The 24801-nt window shown below is 40.6% G+C and overlaps 3 protein-coding genes across 7 annotated transcripts in view; all 3 read right to left on the minus strand.

Annotated features, from left to right (window-relative positions):
• LOC115157106 (apoptosis regulator Bcl-2) overlaps window positions 1-9945 on the minus strand; it is a 47261-nt gene extending 37316 nt beyond the window's left edge. Inside the window, exon 1 of one of the 4 annotated variants that reach the window (XM_029705045.1) lies at window positions 8762-9938. In XM_029705045.1, coding sequence (XP_029560905.1) covers window positions 8762-9307 — 546 coding nt within the window. In that variant the 5' untranslated portion in view covers window positions 9308-9938. Of the gene's footprint in view, window positions 1-8761 lie in introns of all 4 variants that reach the window. The other 3 variants (XM_029705046.1, XM_029705048.1, XM_029705047.1) reach the window with 3 other exon arrangements.
• Window positions 9946-10927: 982 nt separating this feature from the next.
• On the minus strand, window positions 10928-18586 carry LOC115157109 (3-ketodihydrosphingosine reductase). Its single transcript, XM_029705054.1, has 10 exons — window positions 18168-18586; window positions 17613-17702; window positions 16094-16150; window positions 15847-15912; window positions 15647-15742; window positions 14627-14818; window positions 14418-14501; window positions 14235-14318; window positions 13964-14065; window positions 10928-13712 (listed from the first exon to the last, which is right to left on the minus strand). The coding sequence occupies exons 1-10, from the start codon at window positions 18354-18356 to the stop codon at window positions 13593-13595; spliced, it is 1080 nt and encodes a 359-aa protein (XP_029560914.1). The 5' UTR covers window positions 18357-18586; the 3' UTR covers window positions 10928-13592.
• A 336-nt stretch (window positions 18587-18922) lies between these two features.
• Window positions 18923-24801, minus strand: part of LOC115157108 (vacuolar protein sorting-associated protein 4B) — a 32267-nt gene continuing 26388 nt past the window's right edge. For both annotated transcript variants that reach the window (XM_029705052.1, XM_029705053.1), the window contains 4 exons: window positions 23776-23857; window positions 21064-21283; window positions 20793-20933; window positions 18923-20667 (listed from right to left, as the gene is read on the minus strand). In XM_029705052.1, coding sequence (XP_029560912.1) covers window positions 20566-20667; window positions 20793-20933; window positions 21064-21283; window positions 23776-23857 — 545 coding nt within the window. In that variant the 3' untranslated portion in view covers window positions 18923-20565. The remainder of the gene's footprint in view (window positions 20668-20792; window positions 20934-21063; window positions 21284-23775; window positions 23858-24801) is intronic.

The following is a 24801-nucleotide window of genomic DNA, read 5'->3' on the forward strand; positions in this document are numbered from 1 at the left end:
ACGTGCCTTAGGCATGCTGCAAGGAGACATGAGGACTGCAGATGTGGCCAGGGCAATAAATTGCAATGTCCGTACTGTAAGACGCCTAAGACAGGTCTACAGGGAGACAGGATGGACAGCTGATCGTAATCGCAGTGGCAGACCACGTGTAACAACACCTGCACAGGATCGGTACATCCGAACATCACAGCTTCGTGACAGGTACAGGATGGCAACAACAACTGCCCGAGTTACACCAGGAACGCACAATCCTTCCATCAGTGCTCAGACTGTCCGCAATAGCCTGAGAGAGGCTGGACTGAGGGCTTGTAGGCCTGTTGTAAGGCAGGTCCACACCAGACATCACCGGCAACAACGTCACCTATGGGCACAAACTAGCATCAAAAGTAAAAAAATAAAAAATAAATAAGTATTAATAGGAGACTGAATGCGATCGGACCACCATGTAATTTGCCTCCGTACACAGTAACTCTTACAGAATTTCCATGTGGATTGGGATAAAGCCTATTGGATGACAATTTGTTCTTAACTTAGACAAAATAATTCAGAATTCACTTTTTTCTCCACAACATAGGTACAGCAGATCCCCTTATTGTATGGGACACTTTTAAATGTACTTTTAGAGGCCATTCAATACAATACAATACTCATCATTAATTTAGGTCAAAAGAGATGAGACTAATAAAGGAAATAGAGGAAGTAACAGCGCAGGTAGATGGTAATGGAAACTGTATTATAGAGGCACAAAATAAGTTAGCAGAAAAACAAAAATAATTGGAGGTACTTATTCAAGAATGATCAAGTGTAATGTATTACAAAAATAAAGCTAATCGGATGGAAAATGGAGAAAAATGCAACAAAAGAATCTGGAATTTTCAACATAGAAAAGCTACCAAAAAGAATTTACAGAATCTTGTTACAAATGATGGACTCATCCATTATTCACCAAATTATATTTTGAAAGAGGAAGCAAAATATTTTAAGCATATGTTTTCTTTTCAGTCTCCTCCATTTACACTGAATGATGTTAACTGTAAGGTTTTCTTTCCTAATAATAATAATGCAAAATTAACACATTTACAGAAAGACCTCTGCGAAGGCCAACTTACAGAAAAGTGGACAAAACTTTTTGAGGCAATTAAATATTTTCAGTCTGTAAAAACACCAGGGCTTGATGGTACCAGTAGAGGTATATCAGACCTTTTTTGATGTACTCAAAGATCCATTATTGGCATGTTTTAATTACTCCTATAAAAATGGTAGACTTTCAGGTACTCAACAAGAACGTCTGATTTCATTACTACTAAAACAGGACCCAGGTGGTACTGTAAGTATAAAGATCCAGTCCATTTCAAAAACTGGAGGCCTCTACCACTTCAATGTTGTGATGCAAAAATCCTGGCGAAATGCATAGCACATAGAATAAAAAAGGTCTTACCATATATTGTTCATCCTGATCAGACAGGTTTTTTACATGGACGATATATTGGAGATAATATACGACAATTACTTGAAACAATTGAACATTATGAAACATCAAAGATACCAGGCCTGGTCTTCATAGCAAATTTTGAAAAGGCATTTGATAAAGTACGACTAGAACTTATATATAAATGGCTGGATTACATTCATTTCGGTGAATCTCTTATACAATGGTTTAAAGTTATGTACAGCAACCGAAGATGTAAAATAGTAAATAATTGTTACTTCTCAGAAAGTATTGAGCTTTTAAGATAAATAAAACAAGGCTGTCCGTTGTCTCCATATCTATTTATTATGACCATTGAAATGCTAGCTATTAAAATTAGATCCAACAAGAACATCAAGGGGTTAGAAATTCAGGGGATAAAAACAAAAGTGTCAATGTATGCCGATGACTCAAGTTTTTTCATTAGTCCTCAATCTGGATCCCTGCACAGTCTCATTGAAGATCTTGATCACTTTTCTAGACTCTCTGGACTAAAACCTAATTATGACAAGTGTACCATATTACGTATTGGATCATTAAAAGGGAAAGGGGGATACCAAGTCAGTTGTCCAACTGAATGTATTCAACTGAAATGTGTCTTCCGCATTTAACCCAACCCCTCTGAATCAGATAGGTGTGGGGGGCTTCCTTAATCGACATCCACGTATTTGTCGCCCGGGGAACAGTGGATTAACTGCCTTGCTCAGGGGCAGAACGACAGATTTTTACCTTGTCAACTCGGGGATTTGATCCAGCAACCTTAAGACACAGTGTTTACACTACCTTGTAGTTTACCAATAAAGTGGGTATATGGTGAAGTAGACATACTTGTTGTTCACATCTCAAAAAATATAAATGAACTTACCACAATCAATTTCAATAGAAAATTTGCAAAAATAGATAATTCCCTCAACCATGGAGAGGTCAATTTAAAAAAGCACATTGATTAACTCTTTGGTCCTATCACAGTTGACTTACTAATGGCACTGCCTACTCCAGACGACTCATTTTTTAAATCATATGAGCAAAATATATTTCATTTTATTTGGAATGTTAAGCCAGACAAAATTAAACGTGCCTATTTATATAATGAATAGGAGTTTGGGGGGCTAAAATGATTAAATATTAAAGCTTTAAACCTCTCACTAAAAGCTTCACTCATACATAAATTATACTTAAACCCAAAATGGTTCTCCAGTAGATTATTAAGAAAGGCTCATCCCGTTGCTCAAAAATGGCCTTTTTCATTTATACAGATTACAATTTCTCATTTCCGACTGATTGAAAATGAAATTTGGTTTAAAGTATCGCCCTTTCTTAAACAAGCCATACAAAGCTGGCTACAATTTCAGTTTTATCCTCCAGAAAAGATAGAACAAATATTATAACAAATGTTATTGTTAAACTCAAATATACTGATTAATAAAAAAAATGTATATTTATTAATTATATTATGAATATAAACGGTGGAGTTATGTCACATCAGCAGCTATCGAAAATATATGGGAATGTCTGCTCAATCAAGATGTATAACCAACTGATTGCAACATTACCACAAAAATGGAGGAGGCAAATGGAAAGGGCGAAGGTAGGGAACTTGTTTTCCTGCCATATATTAAAGATACAAATTGGCTGAAAGCAATTGGCATAAATGAAAAATATACTAGTTTCATTTGAGGACAAAAATGTTGACAGCTGCGCTATACAGGTTGCAAAATAAATGGGAGGAGATTTTCGATGTACCGATTCCATGGCACATGGAGGAGGAAGGCATTGATGCTATGGACTGGCCCGACCGTTCCCCAGACCTGAATCCAATTGAGCACAACTGGGACATCATGTCTCGCTCCATCCACCAACGCCACGTTGCACCACAGACTGTCCAGGAGTTGGCGGATGCTTTAGTCCAGGTCTGGGAGGAGATCCCTCAGGAGACCATCCGCCACCTCATCAGGAGCATGCCCAGGCGTTGTAGGGAGGTCATACAGGCACGTGGAGGCCACACACACTACTGAGCCTCATTTTGACTTGTTTTAAAGACATTACATCAAAGTTGGATCAGCCTGTAGTGTGGTTTTCCACTTTAATTTTGAGTGTGACTCCAAATCCAGACCTCCATGGGTTGATAAATTGGATTTCCATTGATTATTTTTGTGTGATTTTGTTGTCAGCACATTCAACTATATAAAGAAAAAAGTATTTAATAAGATTATTTCATTCATTCAGATCTAGGATGTGTTATTTTAGTGTTCCCTTTATTTTTCTGAGCAGTATATATATATGCGGCATACAACAATCTCAGCTCTGTAGATTTCGCTGCGAAGAGAGAGAAGCGAAGAGAGAGAAGCACTAGATAATTTATTCTGGTATTGCCCCTATGTAGCTTGTTTCTGGTCACAGGTTCAGGAATGGTTAAAAAATCACAACATTTACGTAAAAAAGACAAGGCTGCCTATCATACATTCTTTCACTCATTGCACCTTGTTGCGCCTTTTATCCCCCGTAGTTGCAATGCAACCACAACAGATAGACTTCAGTACTCAGCGTTTGTCCAGGTCCCTTTTCCACAGGACCTCGGGAGATGCCTTCAATACCGTCCAATAGGGGCAAGTTAACCGTACATTTTTTTATGCTTAACCATCAAGCGTTTTCTGTATTAACAACTGTTACCTACTTTCACTCCACTCATAGACGTTTATCCCTCCCTGGACAAACGTTGAATATTCCTCACGTGAGACCATCTTGTCGAGCTGATAATTTCAAACCACACTGCTCTCATTTGGCAAAAACTGGTTGAATCAACATTGTTTCCATGCAATTTATACCAAAAAAGTCAATGTGATGATGTTGAACCAACGTAGAAAACTGCTTGGATTTACAAGAAGTCATCAACGTAAGGGAATTTCGTCTTTTTTTCACCCAACTTTTAACCTAAATCCAATGACAGGTGACATTTTTGGTTGATTTCACGTTGAATTCATGTTAGGTGGCAACTCAATCAAATGTAAATCAAAACTAGACGTTGAACTGACGTCTGTGCCCAGTGGGCTGTTTCATCCATGGCAATGATGTTGCTCTCCTTTCTCTTCTTTTGCACAATCTTTACGATTACTGAAGTTCACTCGTAAACAATTCATTTAGACCCGTCGTTTATTTGAAACAAGTGTTTATTTTCTGAAATGTGTGCCGATGCCCAGCTGTTAAAAGGGACCGGCGGCCATCTGAGACTCAGCGTTTAATTGATATTTTAAGTGACAAACACATTTAATTAATTGTTTCTGGCATGTCATCTGAGGCTCACTTACATCACAGACAATTTTTGGGTGGGATGTTCAATTTGGTCACTTATCACAAGTCCCTGGCAAAATGCCCCAGAAAATTGGTTGCATATACTTTCCCACAATATGGAATTAACCTTCGGATTAAAAGATTCCGTGCCCTTCAGTTCTCATAGATATAGCGCATGAATATCCTGTCGCCTCAGCCTTGAAACACTACTGTCTATGCTGACCTACATACAACAGTACATAGTGAGACGGGTAGTCGGGTATACAGGCTCCAGAGACCTCTAACACACAGACACACACGGCAGCCACAGCCGGATCCCGTCATCCCAGGCACAGGTTTCAAAAGAGACAAAAGGGCTCCAACTGAACCAAAATGCACTGGAGAGTACATGTTACATGTTAAATATACATACAGGCTGGCTGTAGTCTGTGGTTCTGTAATCCTGGAGGCCCCTCTATCCTCTCCGTGCTTCCCTTTGATATGTAGCACAACCTGCCACCTTCAGGGGCAGACGAGACTCAAGGGGAATGTTAAACGCTCCTTCCTTTAGAGATGAAATGCTCCGCATAAATCATTGATTAGCCTCCACCCTCCAATACCCACCCCCCTCTACCACCTTGCTTCCAGCTAAATAGCTGAAATGGTGCAAACAAATGTTATGTTCTCATTAAGAGTACTTTTGTCAATTAGGGACAACTTTTTGGCAGTTCGGCCTAATATGTGCTGAGCTGTAGAAGAGAGCAGTGGTAAAGGAGTGGCCACGCTGTTCATCTTCAGAGGGGAAATAGCAGGAACAAAAGAAAAACAGAACAGAGGTTGTTGTGGATGTGAAGTTGGTGATGCATGCTCAGTTATTTGATGATAGATGATAAATGCATTGTGTGTGCATGTGCGTGCGTGTGTGTGTGGGGGGCTCTCAACTTTGTTTTGGTTGGAGGATTCTATGGGTCATGTGAATCTCTGACAGTGGTCCTCATCTCTTGTCCTGTCTTGCCTGAGGGCTGGTATCCTATACTATTAATTTGATGGCACCCATTCCCCTGACATGTGTCTGTCCAGCTCTGTCCCGCCACGGATGTGGAGCGAGACAGATACTGTATAATGATCCTGTCCTACTAGTGCCTCATCAGCTCTGGTTACAGTACAGACTGTTCTCTGCAGAGAGTGTCACAGACATCTATGTGTGAAAGCAGTACAGTGTTTAACAGAAGTATAGCAGGTTTAACCAAACCTAGCTAGCTAGCTAGCTAGCTAGCTAGCTAGACAGACAGACAGACAGACAGACAGACAGACAGACAGACAGACAGACAGACAGACAGACAGACAGACAGACAGACAGACAGACAGACAGACAGACAGACAGACAGACAGACAGATAGATAGATAGATAGATAGATAGATAGATAGATAGATAGATAGATAGATAGATAGATAGATAGATAGATAGAGTTGAAGTCAGAAGTTTACATACACCTTAGCCAAATACATTTAAACTCAGTTTTTCACAATTCCTGACATTTAATCCAAATAAAAAATCCCTGTTTTAGGTCAGTTAGGATCACCACTTTATTTTAAGCATGTGAAATGTCAGAATAATAGTAGAGAGAATTATTTATTTCAGCTTTTATTTCTTTTACCACATTCCCAATGGGTCAGAAGTTTACATACACTCAATTAGTATTTGGTAGCATTGCCTTTAAATTGTTTAACTTGGGTCAAACATTTCGGGTTGCCTTCCACAAGCTTCCCACAATAAGTTGGGGTGAATGTCGGCGCATTCCTCCTGACAGAGCTGGTGTAACTGAGTCAGGTTTGTAGGCCTCCTTGCTCGCACACACTTTTTCAGTTCTGCTCACAAATTTTCTATGGGATTGAGGTCAGGGCTTTGTGATGGCCACTCCAATACCTTGACTTTGTTGTCCTTAAGCCATTTTGCCACAACTTTGGAAGTATGCTTGGGGTTATTGTTCATTTGGAAGACCCATTTGCGACCAAGCTTTAACTTCCTGACTGATGTTTTGAGATGTTGCTTCAATATATCCACATAATTTTCCTGCCTCATGATGCCATCTATTTTGTGAAGTGCACCAGTCCCTCTTGCAGCAAAGCACCCCCACAACATGATGCTGCCACCCCCGTGCTTCACGGTTGGGATGGTGTTCTTTGGCTTGCAAGCCTCCCCCTTTTTCCTCCAAACATAATGATGGTCATTATGGCCAAACAGTTCTATTTTTGTTTCATCAGACCAGAGGACATTTCTCCAAAAGTACAATCTTTGTCCCCATGTGCAGTTGCAAACCGTAGTCTGGCTTTTTTATGGCGGTTTTGGAGCAGTGGCTTCTTCCTTGCTGAGCGGCCTTTCAGGTTATGTCGATATAGGACTCGCTTTACTGTGGATATAGATACTTTTGTACCTGTTTCCTCCAGCATCTTCACAAGGTCCTTTGCTGTTGTTCTGGGATTGATTTGCACTTTTCGCACCAAAGTACGCTCATCTTTAGGAAACAGAACGAGTCTCCTTCCTGAGCGGTTTGATGGCTGCGTGGTCCCATGGTGTTTATACTTGCGTACTATTGTTTGTACAGATGAACGTGGTACCTTCAGGCGTTTGGAAATTGCTCCCAAATGATCAACCAGACTTGTGGAGGTCTACAATTGTTTTCTGAGGTCTTGGCTGATTTCTTTTGATTTTCCCATGATGTCAAGCAAAGAGGCACTGAGTTTGAAGGTAGGCCTTGAAATACATCCACACGTACACCTCCAATTGACTCAAATGATGTAAATTAGCCTATCAGAAGCTTCTAAAGCCATGACCTCATTTTCTGGAATTTTCCAAGCTGTTTAAAGGCACAATTAATTTAGTGTATGTAAACTTCTGACCTACAGGAATTGTGATACAGTGAATTATAAGTGAAATAATTTGTCTGTAAACAATTGTTGGAAAAATTACTTGTGTCATGTACAAAGTAGATGTCTTAACCGACTTGCCAAAACTATAGTTTGTTAACAAGAAATTTGTGGAGTCGTTGAAAAATGAGTTTTAATGACTCCAACCTAAGTGTATATAAACTTCCGACTTTAACTGTAGATAGATAGATAGATAGATAGATAGATAGATAGATTAGTTTATTAGTTACATGCACAGGGTTGTAGATGTAATCGCAGGGTACAGTGGAATTCTTGTGCTCTGAGCTGAAACAGTGCTGGTCAAAAAAAGAGAAGTGAATGACACAATAATAAACATAACAATAATAATAATAATAATATACACCGAATGTACAAAACATTATGAACACCTGGTCTTTCCATGACGTAAACTGACCAGGTGACTCCAGGTGAAAGCTATGATCCCTTATTGATGTCACTTGTTAAATCCAATTCAATCAGTGTAGATCAAGGGGAGGAGACAGGTTAAAGAAGGATTTTTAAGCCTTGAGACATGGATTGTATGTGTGTGCCATTCAAAGGGTGAATGGGCAAGACACAATATGTATGTGCCTTTGAATGGGGTAGGGTAGTAAGTGCCAGGCGCACAGGTTTGTTTCAAAAACTACAATGCTGCTGGGTTTTCACGCTCAAGAGTTTCCTGTGTGTATCAAGAATGGTCCACCACCCAAAGGCCTTCCAGTCAATTTGACACAACTGTGGGAAGCATTGGAGTCAACATGGGCCAGCATCTGCTTTCAGACCTTATAGAGCATGCCCCGACGAATTGAGTCCGTTCTGAGGGCAAAATGGGGGGTGTAACTCAATATTTGTAAGGTGTTCTGCCTTCAGTCGGTTACAGTCGGCTGAGGCGGGCTTTAGAGCGTGAGGAGGTGTGACAGAGACTGTAATATCTTATTGGCCAGACATGCTAGACAAACAGCCTGAATATCAAATCAGGAACACTAAAATATGATATCGTTAATATCCAGACATTCCCACCGCATCATGCGTAATGTAGCCTAGCCTACGGATAAATCAACGTGATATCGGGCAATGCAAAGCAGAGATTACACCTACCCATCCCCCGTTCTCTTGAATCCAGCTGTGCAGTGGTCCATTTAGATACTCCGTCATCCACCCGGCGATGTGGTCAACCTGCGACGTCATTTCCTTGTTCACGCATTCCACACATATTGTGCCCCCGAACTCGAAGAAGGCGACAATTCGTCCCCAGTTAACCCCGTCCCTGAACAGCTCGTCTATCACCTCTCTGAATCTCCTTTCTGCCATAGAAGACGTGAGATACAATTGGTGTGACATCTCCGCAAAGTCGGGCTGGTACAGTCGTTCGAGTTCGTCCCCGGCCTCACGCAAAACTCTGTGAATAGCTGCATGCGGGTCCGTTTGGGAGAGCCGTTTGGAAAGATGGGGGACGCTGCCCGGTCTGGCGTTATTGGCCCCGTGGCACCGCCGTGCCAAACCAGGCGGAGGAGAAATCATCGACCCATTATTATCAGCATCTTCCTCATCCTCGGCATTCTCGAAATCCCACGCATATCCCCTTTTCAAGAGTTTGTGACAAATGTACTTTTCCACTATACAGCGGTTGTCGTCGTTTGCCATTATGATTGGCACTGATAATGACCTCCACAATCCTAGTTTTTAAGAATAATACATCGTACTTATAAACATGCACTGCTCCGCGCAATACATCAGATCAAACGAAAAGTGTATTTCTGAGAAAAGGCGCTGGTCAAGTTTATCGGATACTATCGAACCGTGCAGAACGAAACACTGGAACGGGAGCGATGTGCGTGGATTGAAAAACTGTCCCTTCACCCAACTAGGCTGAAACCGTGAAAAAGTCCAAGTATATCCACGTAAGAATATCAAAATGTTTTCCAAATTGTGCTATCAAAAGGAAATATTCGAAGCCTTGCTCAAAAAGTGGCTACAGTTATCTGTAGACTCCCAAATCCAGACAGACAGAAATACGGAAGAGATTCAAATATTCTCGATATGCACATAATGTAGCCTACACTACAAAAAAAAATACATGACCGAAAAACCACATGAGAAGATCAACGTCGCATGCATCCAGAATATGATACCGCAAACTATCCTAGCGCCTTGTTACGCGTACGGAGAGCCGTTTCGAGGGACTGTGCAGTGAAGACTGGATCCCACAATAATATTGCTGCCTGTGTTCCAGCTACACACTGAGGGTTGGATGAACATTCTTTGCTGCTTTGCTGGTGAGGTATTTCTTACGTCACCCATACAAAGTTATCACTTGTGCATTTGGAAACTGCAAGTAGGCCTATGTGTCCTTCCTATTTGGTTACGTTTGATCTGTAGAGAAATGTATGCCATGATAAGAATTAATGGTTAAAATCCTATCATGCCTATCTAATGCAGAAAATGTTGCTATAACCCTAACATTTCCCCAATATTTTATGGCTCGAAATATGGTGAATAGCCATTTCAACTATTACGAACAGTAGCCTATCAATTCGGATCAAATTGTAGAAATTGATGAACCTTGCCTTATTTGAAGAATTGGGAGCTTCAAGCTTGCTTTCTTTAGCCCTGCCTGATTAATAATTGCTGAGCCCTTACTAGACAGGACTACACCATTCTGATTCCCCATGAGGGGACTGCTTTTATCTAGCATCCTTATGGACATCCATCCATCTCATTGGTGGACATATATTTTGATGTTCTCTGTGTTTTTCTCTCTCTTCCAGTGTGTCTGTGTATATCTCACTCAGTCTCTCTACCTGCCTATATCTTCTACACATTCTCTGACAGGGCAACGCAGCCTCTAAATCCCCATGCAGTCTTCCTGCTGATCTGAGGGCACTATACAATAGCTAGAGTCTGCCCAGGCTGTTCTGTTCCCATCATGGAAGATGAAAGCCTTCTCAAACAGAACACGTAAAACTTAAAACCTGCCCCCCAACACGCACCTACTGTACATCAAACCTGTATAATGGTATGGAGTGGCACAGAACACCCACTCCACTCAGCTTCCGAATACACAGGAGTCAGGATTGATCAACGGTAGCCATAGTCCAACCCTCAGCAACTGAATAATGTAAGTTCAGAATTCAGCTACACATACAGTATAGGTTATACAGAATCACACAAAAGTTCTTGAAAACAATAGGAGACTAAACATAGTTGTGTTTTAAAAGGCCTGCATCAACAGTACTGAGAGCAGACAAAAACAGAGGGCATTTAGCAGAGGAAATGTCATTTTCCAAAGTTATTTATTTAGTTTTATCATGTAAGAAAATAAGACAAAGCAACATTGTTCTACTCCTTACATTTTTCTTTTCAATGGCACACAAGGTGAAATTCGTACACATTTGGCCAAAACAAAATGAAACAACCAATAAGATAGGAACAGAAGCAGAATGATAATATTCAGTAGCACTGTACTTAAAATTTTTATAATCTTTTAAATATCTCTGGACAACACCAACAAATGGGAAAACTAGTGTGAGTGAGCAGTTTAACAATGGTACAACTTGTAGTGTTTTAACATATTGTAAGCATAGGCTTGATTTGCAAAGCTTAAAATGTGTTCAAACAAAATATATTTTTCCATGAGCTACATATTATATCAAATGTCTATAAACTTCAACATATATGTGTTGCTACCTAAAGATGACAGTGAGTCAAAGCTAACAATGTACAGATGAGGAAATGACAGGTATCGACAAACTAAGCGCTGGACAGTGACAAAACGTGCCTTGAACCAATGTCAAATGAGAACCTCAGAGTTGAATCATCCATTCTCACTTTCTTATTTTGGGTTTGAGTAAGGCCTTTTTGTACAAAAAACTAAACTGAAATTGACAAAGGAAATACACCAAAACAGTTGGCATTTTCGCAGAAAAATCGAATGAACTGGTAAACCACAAGCGGCTTAAGCCACATTATTTTCTGTGAATAAATTCCATTATTTTAGCATTAACATCATTCGTAGTTCTCTCTTAAGGCTTGGAATGGATCCCCACAATTGTAGTGCTTGGCTGAACTACAAACTGTTTCTAGGATAGTACAGACCAGCAACATCAAACAAAATACATCTCAAGTAGTTACATTGCATTTACAGAAATGGTCTCTTAATACATTTTGGCATTCAAATATTGGCGGATAAAAAAAAGTATACTTTCTGATTCGTAGCCTATGGTTTGCATTAAAGTTCAGTACATTCTCCCCACAGTTGATGGATGGAAGGAAGACTTGCATGAGTTCACATTTTATCTTTTCTCTCCCCATTAAGCAGAATGTTGAGAAGGTAAGGTAAATACGAGATGTTTAAAAGGCTTGGAGTTAGAGGACTTCAGGAAGGAACTGTGAATACTTACTGAGACAAATTACACTCAGTTAAGAGAGTAAGAGAGTATAGGATAGTGTCCACGGTGACTGTGGATGAAATGTAAAATTAAAAAGTACAATAGCACACATAGTTCCTTCATGTTGCTCTGCACAGACTGAATTTGCCAGTCCCTCTTAATCTCTTGGCCTCTATATAAAATAGAGCTCTAGTGCCCTCTCTAGGACTGAAGGGTCTTTGCTGGAACCTGCGAGTCACACCCCACGCCTTGTCTGGACACCACCCCATCACTTTAATCACAGACCCCCACTTGGATGCTACGTGGCAAAATATGTGCACAGATCACACATACACAGAGATCAACAACTGATAAGACATCATAGGAAGACAGGAAAGAGTGAATGAGGCTGGCATCAGATGTTAGCGGATTTGTTCTCATACTACATCGCACCACTGTCCTATGCCTACTTTTTACATACCGCTTCTACCTCAGGTAAGAAACACAAGTAAAATGTGAAAGTGGCATGCAAATAAGAGGAATAGAGGTTTTTCTTTTTTCCCCAGCCAGCACCAGTGTCCAATGGCTTCTCTTTCTCCCTGGAGTAGGTTTGGTCAGTGTACAGTCATTTAAACACATTGTAACACTGCATTAAAATCTTTTCCCTCGGCTTCTTCACACGGCTCCTACACAGCACACACATTTTCTCGTACTTGCACATACAATCATTTTACCTAAAAATGCCTTGGATGATAATTTCCGGGAAGCAAATTTACATTTTTGCTTTGCCCTCTCTCATCACTGTTAAATCCCATCTAAGCTCTGTTAATGCATCCACAGCACGGGCCAATACATCACTCTACATAAGCAGCACATGGAAGGGCACAGGGTGACACAGAGGGAATAAAGCGAAGCTTTGCCTGCAAAGCTTGGGAAGGAAGGAGGAACACATTTGGTGAAAATAACAGTAGTTTGACGTGATAAAGATAGCTTACTCAAAATGGTCTGTATGACACATGGTTAGTTAGTGTTCTTGTTTCTTCTGATTCTTGGGAAGGGATTGCAGGTCAACATGCTGACATAACCAGTCAGACTGGCAATCCCTTACTTTCCACCCTGCATGGAAAAAAATAGGAGGATAGGGTGGCCCAAAAGTAGGCTAACGTTTCAGGTGTTGACAAGGCCTACTTTAACAGCAAGCTAGTAGTGTTTAGTCTGCCCTCATAGACCCTTGGGTAAAGCAGCCTTAACAATAAAAGCAGGTATACAGTTACAATTAAACCGTTTCACAGAGCACTTGAGTAAACAATATCACTGGAATGATGAAAAAATGTGGACAAACAAATGACTGCCAAGAATTGTATGTGTTACATAATAAGTAACAGGACACCCGCCATTTTCTTTACTTCGGTATTATCACTGGCACACGAGATATCTGGCCATTTAGCCTGTCCAGGGTTGTGCCCTCTAAGGAATGGAGGGGAGAGAGGAGAGGAGAGGAGGGCTGGCTGGGGTGAGTTCTCCAGTGGTTATAATAGTGGAGGATAGAGGTGGGGGGGTTGTTACTCCCTCTTGTCCGCTGCTTTGGCCTGCTCCCTCTGGATCATACAGCGACGCACAATGCTGTCGAAACTCCCCAGGTAGAACAGAGCAATGGTCCGGAACAGCCCCATGGTTACAATCTACACAGAGATCAGAGGCCACGTTAACAATTTGGGCTCTAGACACTAACAGACAGTTTTGGGACAATCTATTATTATGTTATAACCATAGAATTGTCATATTTCTATCTCTATGGTTACAATAGATGTGTAATAGATACCAAAGCCATTTTGTAAGTTGATAGTTAAGGTTCAGTTAACACATGTTTACCAAAATAGTAATATTTGGGGTGTGTTGTAGTGGGACAGTGCTGTTCCTGTCCTGTAGTTACCTGCTGGAGGCCCTCTGTGATGGAGGTGACTGGTGACATTCCACAGGTGAGAGCTGAGAGCATGTAGCCGTCAGGCCCCACAGAGCTGTTAAAGTTCCCCTGCTGTGGGGGGCACAAAGACATGACCGTCAGAAAAACTGCTTTATCACACTTTTAGAGAGCAATTCTCTCTATGTTTCTGACTGGAAGGTATTTATTGATGAATGTTTTTATGTAGGCCTGAGGCCTGGTGAATTTCATAGTGACATTTGCTGAGAATACAATGTCTTACCACTGCATCCTTGACAACGATCTTAGCCACCTGCTCCGGCTGAGTCACCCCAGATGTCTCAGAGATCAGCCTAGTCTCTAAAGGCTATGGAAGGACGAAGAGACAAAATATAACATGAGGCGTTAGAATAAAAGACAAAATATGAGAGAGTTTCCACTTTCCCCTTTTCATGAGGAGACTCACCTTTGTCCTATTCTCCTCTGCTAGTCCTGGAGTGTCAGTGTCAGGGGGGTAGGCCACCGTTACATAAATGTTATATGGCTTCATCTGCAGGGACGAGTAGAGGAAAGAGTGCTTTCAGCCTTAAAGAGACTTATCCACATTTTATGTTGAGAATTTGACCTATTGGCCCCCAATGTGGGCAGGAAAAGGAACTATTGTATACTACTCACCTCCATCTGCAGGGACTCAGCCAGCCCACGCAGGGCAAATTTGGACGGAGAATAGGCTGTGTAGCCGAACAGGCCGATCTGGCCAGCCTGGGAGGAGATAAACATGATGCGTCCCATCCTACGCTCCTTCATCGTGGTGATTACAGCCCGTGTGGGATACACACTGCCCAGGTAGTTCACCTCCATCATACTCTGTTATAGACAAGGGAAGGATCTCAAAAAGTCATGAATGTATTATTATTAATAAAAAGTATATTATTACTCATAGACTGAATAATATACATACTATCAGAGTATTAACTTGAGAAAACAGCCTCCTGACATGGTAATTGTTATATTTCTGAGCAGTTTCCATGGTAATCGCATTTCTATGGGGTGAGGTCTAATGACTTCAGACCCTTAACGAGGCATGTGACCAGCAGTGAAATGCCAGGATGAGAAGGAACTAGCTAGCAGCACCAGCACAGCCAAGTTCCCTCCAAGAAAGCTAATGAAGCACATTAAATACATTAGGATGTGGGGAACACACACACAATCACATTTTCCATTGGTCATGATTATTATCTTAGTATCAGAGTGATCCCTTCATGCACACACACTCGCAACGTGTACACACAACCTCATTTTCCCTGGGTCATTATTTCAGTATTGGTACCTTCCCGTCACTGTCCCTCTAGAGTGAAGAAACCTGCCACCTCTTCAGTCTGGAATTAAACCCCTCTCTCATTCTTCCACTGCAATTACATCCGCAGCAGACCTAGACTGCAATCCAATCTAACCTTCTGGCTCACTAGCTGCCTTTAAACTGAACCCTTGGTTCCACCTTGGACAGACATCAAACCCTTGAATCTTCAATCTGGGAAACATCTTGTCTCATTGCCTATTCAGAGTTAGTTTCAAATTATGTTCATTTTGGCACAACATCAAGGATTTCTGAGGCACACACTGTAAGGAGTTGGGTTTCTGCGTTCTCCCTTCCAGACCTGTCGGTCTATTCACCTCATTAGTTCCAGTACTTACTCTGAAGCGCTCCACATCCACCTCCTCAAACTTCCCAGAGAAGGACGTCCCAGCACAGTTCACCAGCATGTCCACCGGACCAAGCTTTTCTTGGCACTAGATGGATGAAATTATATTATATTGATATTGTTACTTGCAGAGAATTATTAAAAAGTTAGGCATTGATATGATGGAAAAGGCCCCTATCACTTGTGATTTACCTGCTTAATCACACTTTCCACCTGTCTGTAGTCCTTGGACACGTCAACTGATATGCAGAGCACCACCTGAGTGGAAGAGGAATACAAATATCAAAACAGTCAGCGGTCAAGTGAGTTGCTAATGAGATCATCCAGGTCAACATTCAATGATTTTCTTGCCCCCCCCCCCCCAAAAAAGCAAGAACAACAAAAACATTCTTTCATCCACGTTGTCCCAAAACATGTACTGTAGCAACATAATACATACCTGCTTGTCATTAATGGCACATTTCTCCACTTCTTTTTTCGCTTGAACCAATTTACTCTAAAGGAAATGAAAGAATAATTGATAAATGTGCTGGCTGAGTGATGCGCTGAAAATAATATATCTACACTGCCGTTCAAAAGTTTGGGGTCACTTCGAAATTTCCTTGTTTTTGAAAGAAAAGCAATTTTTTTGGTCCATTAAAAAAACATCAAATTGATCAGAAATACAGTGTAGACACTTAATATTGTAAATGAATATTGTAGCTGGAATTTTTTTTTTTTTTAATGGAATATCTACATAGGCGTACAAAGGCCCATTATCAGTAACCATCACTCCTGTGTTACAACAGACGCCTCACAAGTCCTAAACTGGCAGCTTCATTAGATAGTACCCGCAAAACACCAGTCTCAATGTCAACAGTGAATAGGCGACTCCAGGATGCTGGCCTTCTAGGCAGAGTTGCAAAGAAAAAGCCAAATCTCAGACTGGCCAATAAAAATAAAAGATTAAGATGGGCAAAAGAACACAGACACTGGACAGAGGAACTCTGCCTAGAAGGCCAGCATCCCGGAGTCACCTCTTCACTCTTGACGTTGAGACTGGTGTTTTGCGGGTACTATTTAATGAGCTGTCAGTTGAGGACTTGTGAGGCGTCTGTTTCTCAAACTAGATACTCTAATGAACTTGTCTTCTTGCTCAGTTGCGCACCGGGGCCTCCCACTCCTCTTTCTAGAGACAGTTTGCACTGTTCTGTGAAGGGAGTACTACATAGCGTTGTATGAGATCTTCAGTTTCTTGACAATTTCTCGCATGGAATAGCCTTCATTTCTCAGAACAAGAATAGACTGACGAGATTCAGAAGAAAGTTATTTGTTTCTGGCCATTTTGAGCCTGTAATCAAACCCACAAATGCTGATGCTCCAGATACTCAACTAGTCTAAAGAAGGCCAGTTTTATTGCTTCTTTAATCAGCATAACAGTTTTCAGCTGTGCTAACGTAATTGCAAAAAGGGTTTTCTAATGATCAATTAGCCTTTTAAAATTATAAACTTGGATTAGCTAACACAACGTGCCATTGGAACACAGGAGTGATGGTTGCTGATAATGGGCCTTTGTACACCTATGTAGATATTCCATAAAAAAATTGCAGTTTCCAGCTACAATAGTCATTTACAGCATGAACAATGTCTATACTGTATTTCTGATCAATTTCACGTTATTTTAATGGACACATTGTTTTTGCTTTCCTTTCAAAAACAAGGACATTTCTAAGTGACCCCAAACTTTTTAACGGTAGTGTATATAATTATACGAAGCATGTGTGCGCCAAAATTGGGAAATGTAGACATTTTGGAGCACAATAAAACATATTTGAGGTAATCAAGCTAGAATCCTTCATTTTTCTAGGCGCACTAGTGTTCCTAAATAAAAGTTCCAGGTCACAGCAAAATATTTAGCCGCATATGCAAGTAAAATGGTTGCACTGTAGAGCTCTGCAAGGATGTTGATTTCTACTCACCTCGTCTCTTGCCACTAGTGTGATGAAGGCTCCTTGTCTGTAGCACTCCATAGCAATGCTTTTCCCTATTCCACTGGAACCTCCAGTGACCTGTGGGTTGAAAGGTGGTGGCAGGTGAGAGAGGGTCATTCCCTTTAAAAAGTGAAATACAAGGGATGGTCCCCTAGCGTCAAAGTCCAACTTACAGTATATACAGTAGGTCATTAGAATGTAGTTTTTTTTCAAGTTAGTACATGTGTTTCTGCTAAAACGTATAGTCATTTCTACGAAATTGAGTGTCATTGACTGGCTGGCCTACTTATTGCCATACTAGAGTTTTCACTTTTAGCTTGCAACATGTTGCAAAAGACGATACATTGTCAACTCTGTTAAAAACTGTCAATTAATTGTGGGCGTGTGCAAGCGCCGTTAATTACGAAACACCTTCACCTGCAACACCCTATAAAATCTACGGTACAATGGTTATGCAATGCAACGTAGCTAACATAGTACCTTGTTTCTAACTAGCAAGTCTGAATATGATACCGTTGTCTAGTTATGGCAATGAGCACTTACCACGACGTGGGCCCCATTTAATTTGAGAGGTTTGGGGCTAATCAAAGGGGATATCATGTATAACAGCAACACGAAGGCAACGACGAATGCAACAACGACTAGAAGCATAATGAAAGGCAAAAGGAGCCACCAGGAACTGAAGAAAAGCCAATCCGTGATCGTTGAACTCAATCCTTCCTCAGAGGACATGGGTGAAGCTGGTAGTTCGGTTAGCTTCTAGACTCAGTAGGGGCGAATCGCGGGGGCTTGCGCTTGTCAAAAGGAGTGGCGATGAAACACAGAGTTTTCTAGCAGTATATTTGGCAGCGTGTCAGAGGGTTTGCTTCCAAGATAAAATGCCGTGGTGGACCTTGGATCTACGATATTTTCCTGCCTAGCTGCAATATGAACCAAAACAAGTCGTATTGTGCACTTTGAACGGATGCGACAATTTGACCACCGTTCTAGGTATTTGTAGTTTTTAAACCACGAAGCAAACTGCCACCTAACCGAGGTTTGCTCAGTTTAAGGACAACACTTCCCAAAATGCAATGGTGTACTTCCTTATAGTTGGTGCAACCATTTTATTCTACCGACATAACTATCTCCATCGCCAGATCTAGATCCCCCTCAATGTTGTCAAATGAGATATATATTTGTTTAACCTGTATTTAACTAGGCAAGTCAGTTAAGAACAGTCTTATTTACAATGACGGATATTAGCATTTGTAAAGATTCATTTGAATCCTCAACCTGGACCATGAGACAATACTTTAAGTCAAATGTTCTCAATATTACTTTTATTTACATAAGCATGGGAAAGAAAACCATATACATTGACTTCTCCACTCACTGATTGATACAGTATATGATATCTGTATGTTTCTCTACACTTTTATAGTGAGTTACAAAGACAACACAAAAGATGTCCAACACTTTGAAAGACTTGTCTTCAGAATACAATCTATATAAGATAAGAGTTTACATGAAATGTGCAAATCTATTACATTTCAATACAACGATGACAAAACACACAATCTAGCTGTGCCTCTGGATATCAACTTCCACGTTTTTAAATGAACCAAACAAAATAACAAATGTATATGTTCTTACTACCTAAACCTGTTTCAAAAGGCACATGGTGCGCATTGCCACATCTTAAAAGGTAGTACTGTAAGTTCAAGCGAGCTGCATTCCACCAATGCCATAACAAAAAGGACATGACGCTGTTATGTGCCTAAAATGTCAATTTCAGGTTACCTCTACAATTCCATTCACAAAAGTATTAGCCCCGTTGTTTTGTCAGCACTGTTAGACAGTGTGACTGGATCTCCATAAGGCATCTCTTTTCAGTAGTTCATGTTGGGAAGATAAGCAATATGTAACAGGGAAATATGTATGGTGTGGATGGTCAGGGGGAAAAGTATTGAATCCTAGTCTATAAGGTGTCTGGTCCAGCACTTTTGGTGATCCTGACAGTTTAATCAGAATGACAATGAACAAACCAGAGTAGCCTTCCTGAAAAAAAAAAAATAATACATATACACAATATGTCCCAAAGTAGTTTCCATCCTGATTGTTGTCGGTAGTTCTTTTAACCCTAGCCGAAGCCCCACAAATATCTTGTGTATGTAGAATGACAAATACATTTGCAGTGCTTCAGCTACCCAAACCCATGTCTTTTACACCACCTTGAGACTACAAAGGCCTTTGACAGTACAAATGGCATGCATTGTAAATTTCATTCTCTCCAGACCAAAGAGCCAAACATCTCCATAAAGTATCTACTATAAAATGAGTTCTCTCTTGTGTACAAAAATAAGTAGAGTATATGGGTGCTTACACTGACAAGTGAGGTGCAATTTAATTGATGGCAAGTGGTACTTGAAAACTGAGCTTAGATATGTATTGGGGAAGTTAGATAAGCACTCTGCACAATAAGCAGCATCTTAATTTGGTTAACAAGCTTGTATCGGTAACTCGAATCAAACTCCCAATGACTTCAAAGCATGAAATATGCAAATATTTGAGTTGAGCATTGTTCTCAAGTTGCTGCTAAACAGATTCCACAGAACATATGCCTATGTAACACCAAGGTTCTTAATTTCCATGCAGCGTTCCATCCACCAATCAAGTCTACCTCAGACATCTTGCAGTGAAGTGATCCGTAATTCTTTGGACATGGGGGGCATCTAAGAAAATATCCACCTTTGTTTCCCCCTTTGTGGCCAATAGTCAATCTCAGTAGAGCCATAGAAATAGATTTGACTTAAATGGGGATGTCTGTTCTAGTAATTCTATTTCTATGAGTAGAGCGGTCATGTGGCACACTTCTGATGAGCCAACAGAACCTGAAGGGGAGAATGAACACTTTAATACAATCATAATATTTGCTTTGGTAAAAACAAAAATGCCATGTTTAGCCCTCCTGTCCAAAGTCATCTGTGAATTTTCTCAGTTTGTCCAAATCATGATCGTTGACAGTTGGCTTCGTGCTGGACAGGGACCTCAGCATGTCAGACTGCAAAGAATAAAGAGAGACATGATCAAGGGTTATTCAACAATCTTGTTTTCCCCAAAACATTACCATTGAGACGGAGAAACAGATAACTGAATAATATTAATAAATTAATTTTGCACACTCACCATACAAACGACTGGCTCACACAGCTTTTCCCCAGGGACCTCCATCCATGTCATCTCGATGCCGTTCGGGTCTCCCGGGGAGCACGGGGTCAAAAAGTCATCTACCAGGATTTTCGGGTTGTCTCTCAATGGCCCTCGTACCTTCAATAACAAATGCAATTTATTGTGTTAAAAATAACAAAACTCAATAGAAAATTGCATAGCTTGATATAAAGATTAACACTGAAGAATACACAGACGTTGTTCACTGGTCGTCATTATGGAGACGTACCCGTTTGAAGTGAGTGGCTGATTGAACTTTCCTGACGGGCTGCATAAGCGCATCTCTGACGATGACGCTGATGTCGGCCCCCGAGTACCCGTCTGTCTTCTTTCCCAGGGTGACAAAGTCAGAGTCGTTGAGGCTGGTGGGGGTGGAGCCCAGGTGGAGCTTGAACATGAAGGTGCGGGCATGTTCCTCTGGCAGGGGGATGTAGATCCTCTTCTCAAACCTGAGATAAAAGTTCCAATGCAGTTTTTATCTCAATATCAAATCATTTCTGGGTAACAACTAAGTACCTTACTGTGATTGGTCAAAAAGAAACAAAAATTGCTTATTAGCAAAGAGCAATTTCTCAAGCAAGAATTTTGCTAGGACTGTCTGGGAGTGGTCTGAGTGGGGAGTACGGCAGTTGGTGGTCATGAAATTTTGTCACCCGGTTATTGCCATGGAAAAGACTGCCGGTCACACGGTAATTGACCGTTAATTAACAAACACGTTTAGCATCTCCGGGCCTCCACACATACAAGCCGCTGATGTGCACCCTTGGTATCGTCTACATTTCAAAAAGTCTAATAAATTAGTTAAATATACACCATCACAATAAATCCATTGTTTTAGGCAGGTCTAAAGAAACATTATGATATGAAGAAAATGGATTTCAGAAGAACAGAATGAGTTGGCCTACTGTATGTTATCTGGCTATGCACCATGCCATAGGCTTGTTCATTTAGCAGACAAGATATGCTTATAAGTCCAGTGCCATTATTTTATATTATATGATTTTATAGTAAGAAGAATCCAAAGGAAAGGAGTAGGTGGACAGTACATTGCAATAAACTTAAGTCAACTACTAACAGAATACATTTACAAAATAATGCATATGGGAGCAGCCAGCATAGTACATCAGGACGCACAACTGCAATGCGTTTCGACTACTAGTCTTCCTCAGGCAGCATTCTGTAAGTAGTAAGAAGAATATAACAGAACTTAGCTGAATAAAATAGAAAGGATTTTTCCGATTCCAGAGCGAGAGTGTGCATATGAAGTGGCTATGTTGAGCGTAAAAAAGTGATCATTTGAAACAGGTCCTATACGCTACATTTACAGTTATTTGGCAACTTCAGTTGTGAATGATACAAACCATAGAATGCCTTCGAAATCCAGATATGGGCTGCATGATGATAGGCTATTGAGGATTTGAGAAAGTGTCAAAAAAAGCTCGAGCTCTGTTCCTTGCCTCAGGCTGCACATGCTGTTCTCTCATCAAGTGATCATACTTTCACCCATCCAGACTATTCTCAATTTAATCTCGTCTTTACCAATATGTTAAATGAGTTTAGATTTAGAATGATCAAATGGGCAAGAACAGGGGGAAGAGAAAAAAAGACATGTAATCTATATGCACTTGAATAGCGAATGGAGGCCACTTTCCCACTGGTTCGTTTCACTCATGTTGGGTAGGCTACTCTGGTTATTTCACAGTGGTACAGGTGATATTCCACCCAAACTCTGTATGCCATGAGCTCTCCAACCCTGTTCCTGTAGCTACCCAGTGCTTCATTTGGGAAACCAAGGGAAATCTGTTCAGGAACATCAATAGTAACATGTTTCATTAAATTGTTGACAGCCCCTCTCTCTGCGCACTGGAGAAAGGAATGAAGGAGAGGGGGAGGAGATGGAAACGCATGGCGGCGAGAAATTCTCTAGCTAAGAAGGTCATGTGTCAGGCTATTATTTAAAAAAAAATGAAATCCCCATTATTCAACATCAAATACAAATTCATTATAATTGTTGGCTAACTCTGAATTTGTTTAATTTAGGCTAGACCAATTATGCACAAAAAAGATATCTTACATCTGCATTTTTTTTAAGCTGACATGCATATGGGTGTTTTGAATTAATCACCTTAGAAAGCACTGTCCATTTCGTTGTGTTAGGCTTTGAAACAACATCCACAAGGACCATATTCTCCACTACGTTTCAACCCGTTGTTGAACTTTTCTTCAAATGATCAATCACAGCAAGGTGAGTTTTAAAAGCACATACAAGTGTTTGATGTGATTTTCGATTTCATTTGCATTGATGTCAGAGTGGTTAGAGGGACAATGGTGCCCGGAGTACCAGGCCATTAGCGATCTGGGTACTATCTCCAGAGTGCATAAAAGGAGATTACCATGACTCAAATGTCGCATAGAATTTTACTGCGGTCATGACTGCCGGTAATATGGTCACCGCAATAACCCTAGTGGGGAGGTGGAAAACTGAAAACTAGCTGTTATTGGTGGGTAGTTTGTATCTCTTTTTTTTTGTATTGGTCTATCAACCAAAACAGGCTGACATTTCAGGCAGTCTTTTCAAACAGCTCTTACGCTAAAAGGGCATTATCATAATGTTCACAATATTATTCCAACCTCACAGGTGTGATTATATATATATATATATATAAAATCACATACTCTACAGGAAGAAGAAGAATACATTTACATTCCCTACAGGGTAGATCTGAGCAGCAAAAACAAAGATAAGAAGCAGTGCTGCTGAGTCACAGTATTCTAACTTCAGAGATTTCCCATTATTATTATCCAAACGAGTTAAAGCAGGGTGGTACATGTTACCATACATTTGTAAGGCTGTTGTGTCACAGTCAATAACAGTAAAGGACAAGTTATTTGGTACACAGTTGGGATGGTAGGCTAAGCCAGTGTAACAATGTGTCATTACCGTCTTCTGATGGCAGAGTCCAACGTCCAAGGGATGTTGGTGGCCCCCAATACCAGTACCCCATCGTTGTCATTTCCCACTCCTGAGGAAAAATATCTTAACGTTTCAAAACCATTTTAACTTAATATGACCAAAACACCAATACAGTCAACTATAATCTACATTCAAGTTTGGGCACACCTACTTATTCCAGGGCTTTTCTTGATTTGACTATTTTCTACATAGCAGAATAATAGTGAAGACATCAAAACAATTAAATAAACACATTGAATCATGTAGTAACCCAAAAAAGTCAATATATTTTATATTTGAGATTCTCAAAGTAGCCACCCTTTGCCTTGACGGCTTTGCATACTTTTGGCATTCTCTCAACAAGCTTCATGAGATAGTCACCTGGAATGCATTTCAATTAACAGGTGTGCCGCCTTAAAAGTTAATTTGTGCAATTTATTTCCTTCTTAATGTGTTTGACCCAATCAGTTGTGTTGTGACAAGGTAGGGGTGGTATACAGAAGATAGCCCTATTTGGTAAAAGACCAAGTCCATATTATGGCAAGAACAGCTCAAATAAGCAAAGAGAAACGACAGTCCATCAATACTTTAACATATGAAGGTCAGTCAATACGGAAAATTAAGAACTTTGAAGAAGTTTCTTCAAGTGCAGTCGCAAAAACTATCAAGCGCTGTGATGAAACTGGCTCTCCACAGGAAAGGAAGACCCAGAGTTACCTCTGCTGCAGAGGATAAGTTCATTAGAGTTACCAGCCTCAGAAATTGCAGCCCAAATAAATACTTCAGAGTTCAAGTAACAGACACATCTCAACATCAACTATTCAGAGGAGACTGCGTGAATCAGGCCTTCATGGTGAAATTGCTGCAAAGAAACCACTACTAAAAAGGACAATAAGAAGAAGAGACTTGCTTGGGCCAAGAAACACAAGCAATGGACATTAGACCGGTGGAAATCTGTCCTTTGGTCTGATGAGTCCAAATTTGAGATTTTAGGTTCCAACCGCCATGTCTTAG

Source organism: Salmo trutta, chromosome 21 (assembly GCF_901001165.1).
Source record: "Salmo trutta chromosome 21, fSalTru1.1, whole genome shotgun sequence".
Lineage (NCBI taxonomy): Eukaryota > Metazoa > Chordata > Actinopteri > Salmoniformes > Salmonidae > Salmo > Salmo trutta.

Bases quoted from the DNA above. Each gene is read 5' to 3' on its own strand.
- LOC115157109 (XM_029705054.1), bottom strand. From the start codon at position 18,356: ATGTCCTCTGAGGAAGGATTGAGTTCAACGATCACGGATTGGCTTTTC. The intron at 16,151-17,612 runs GTGAGTAGAAAT...CATTTCCTTTAG, and splicing joins CACTAGTGGCAAGAGACGAG to AGTAAATTGGTTCAAGCGAA. The intron at 14,502-14,626 runs GTGAGTAGTATA...TCGTCCCTGCAG, and splicing joins CTGAGTCCCTGCAGATGGAG to ATGAAGCCATATAACATTTA.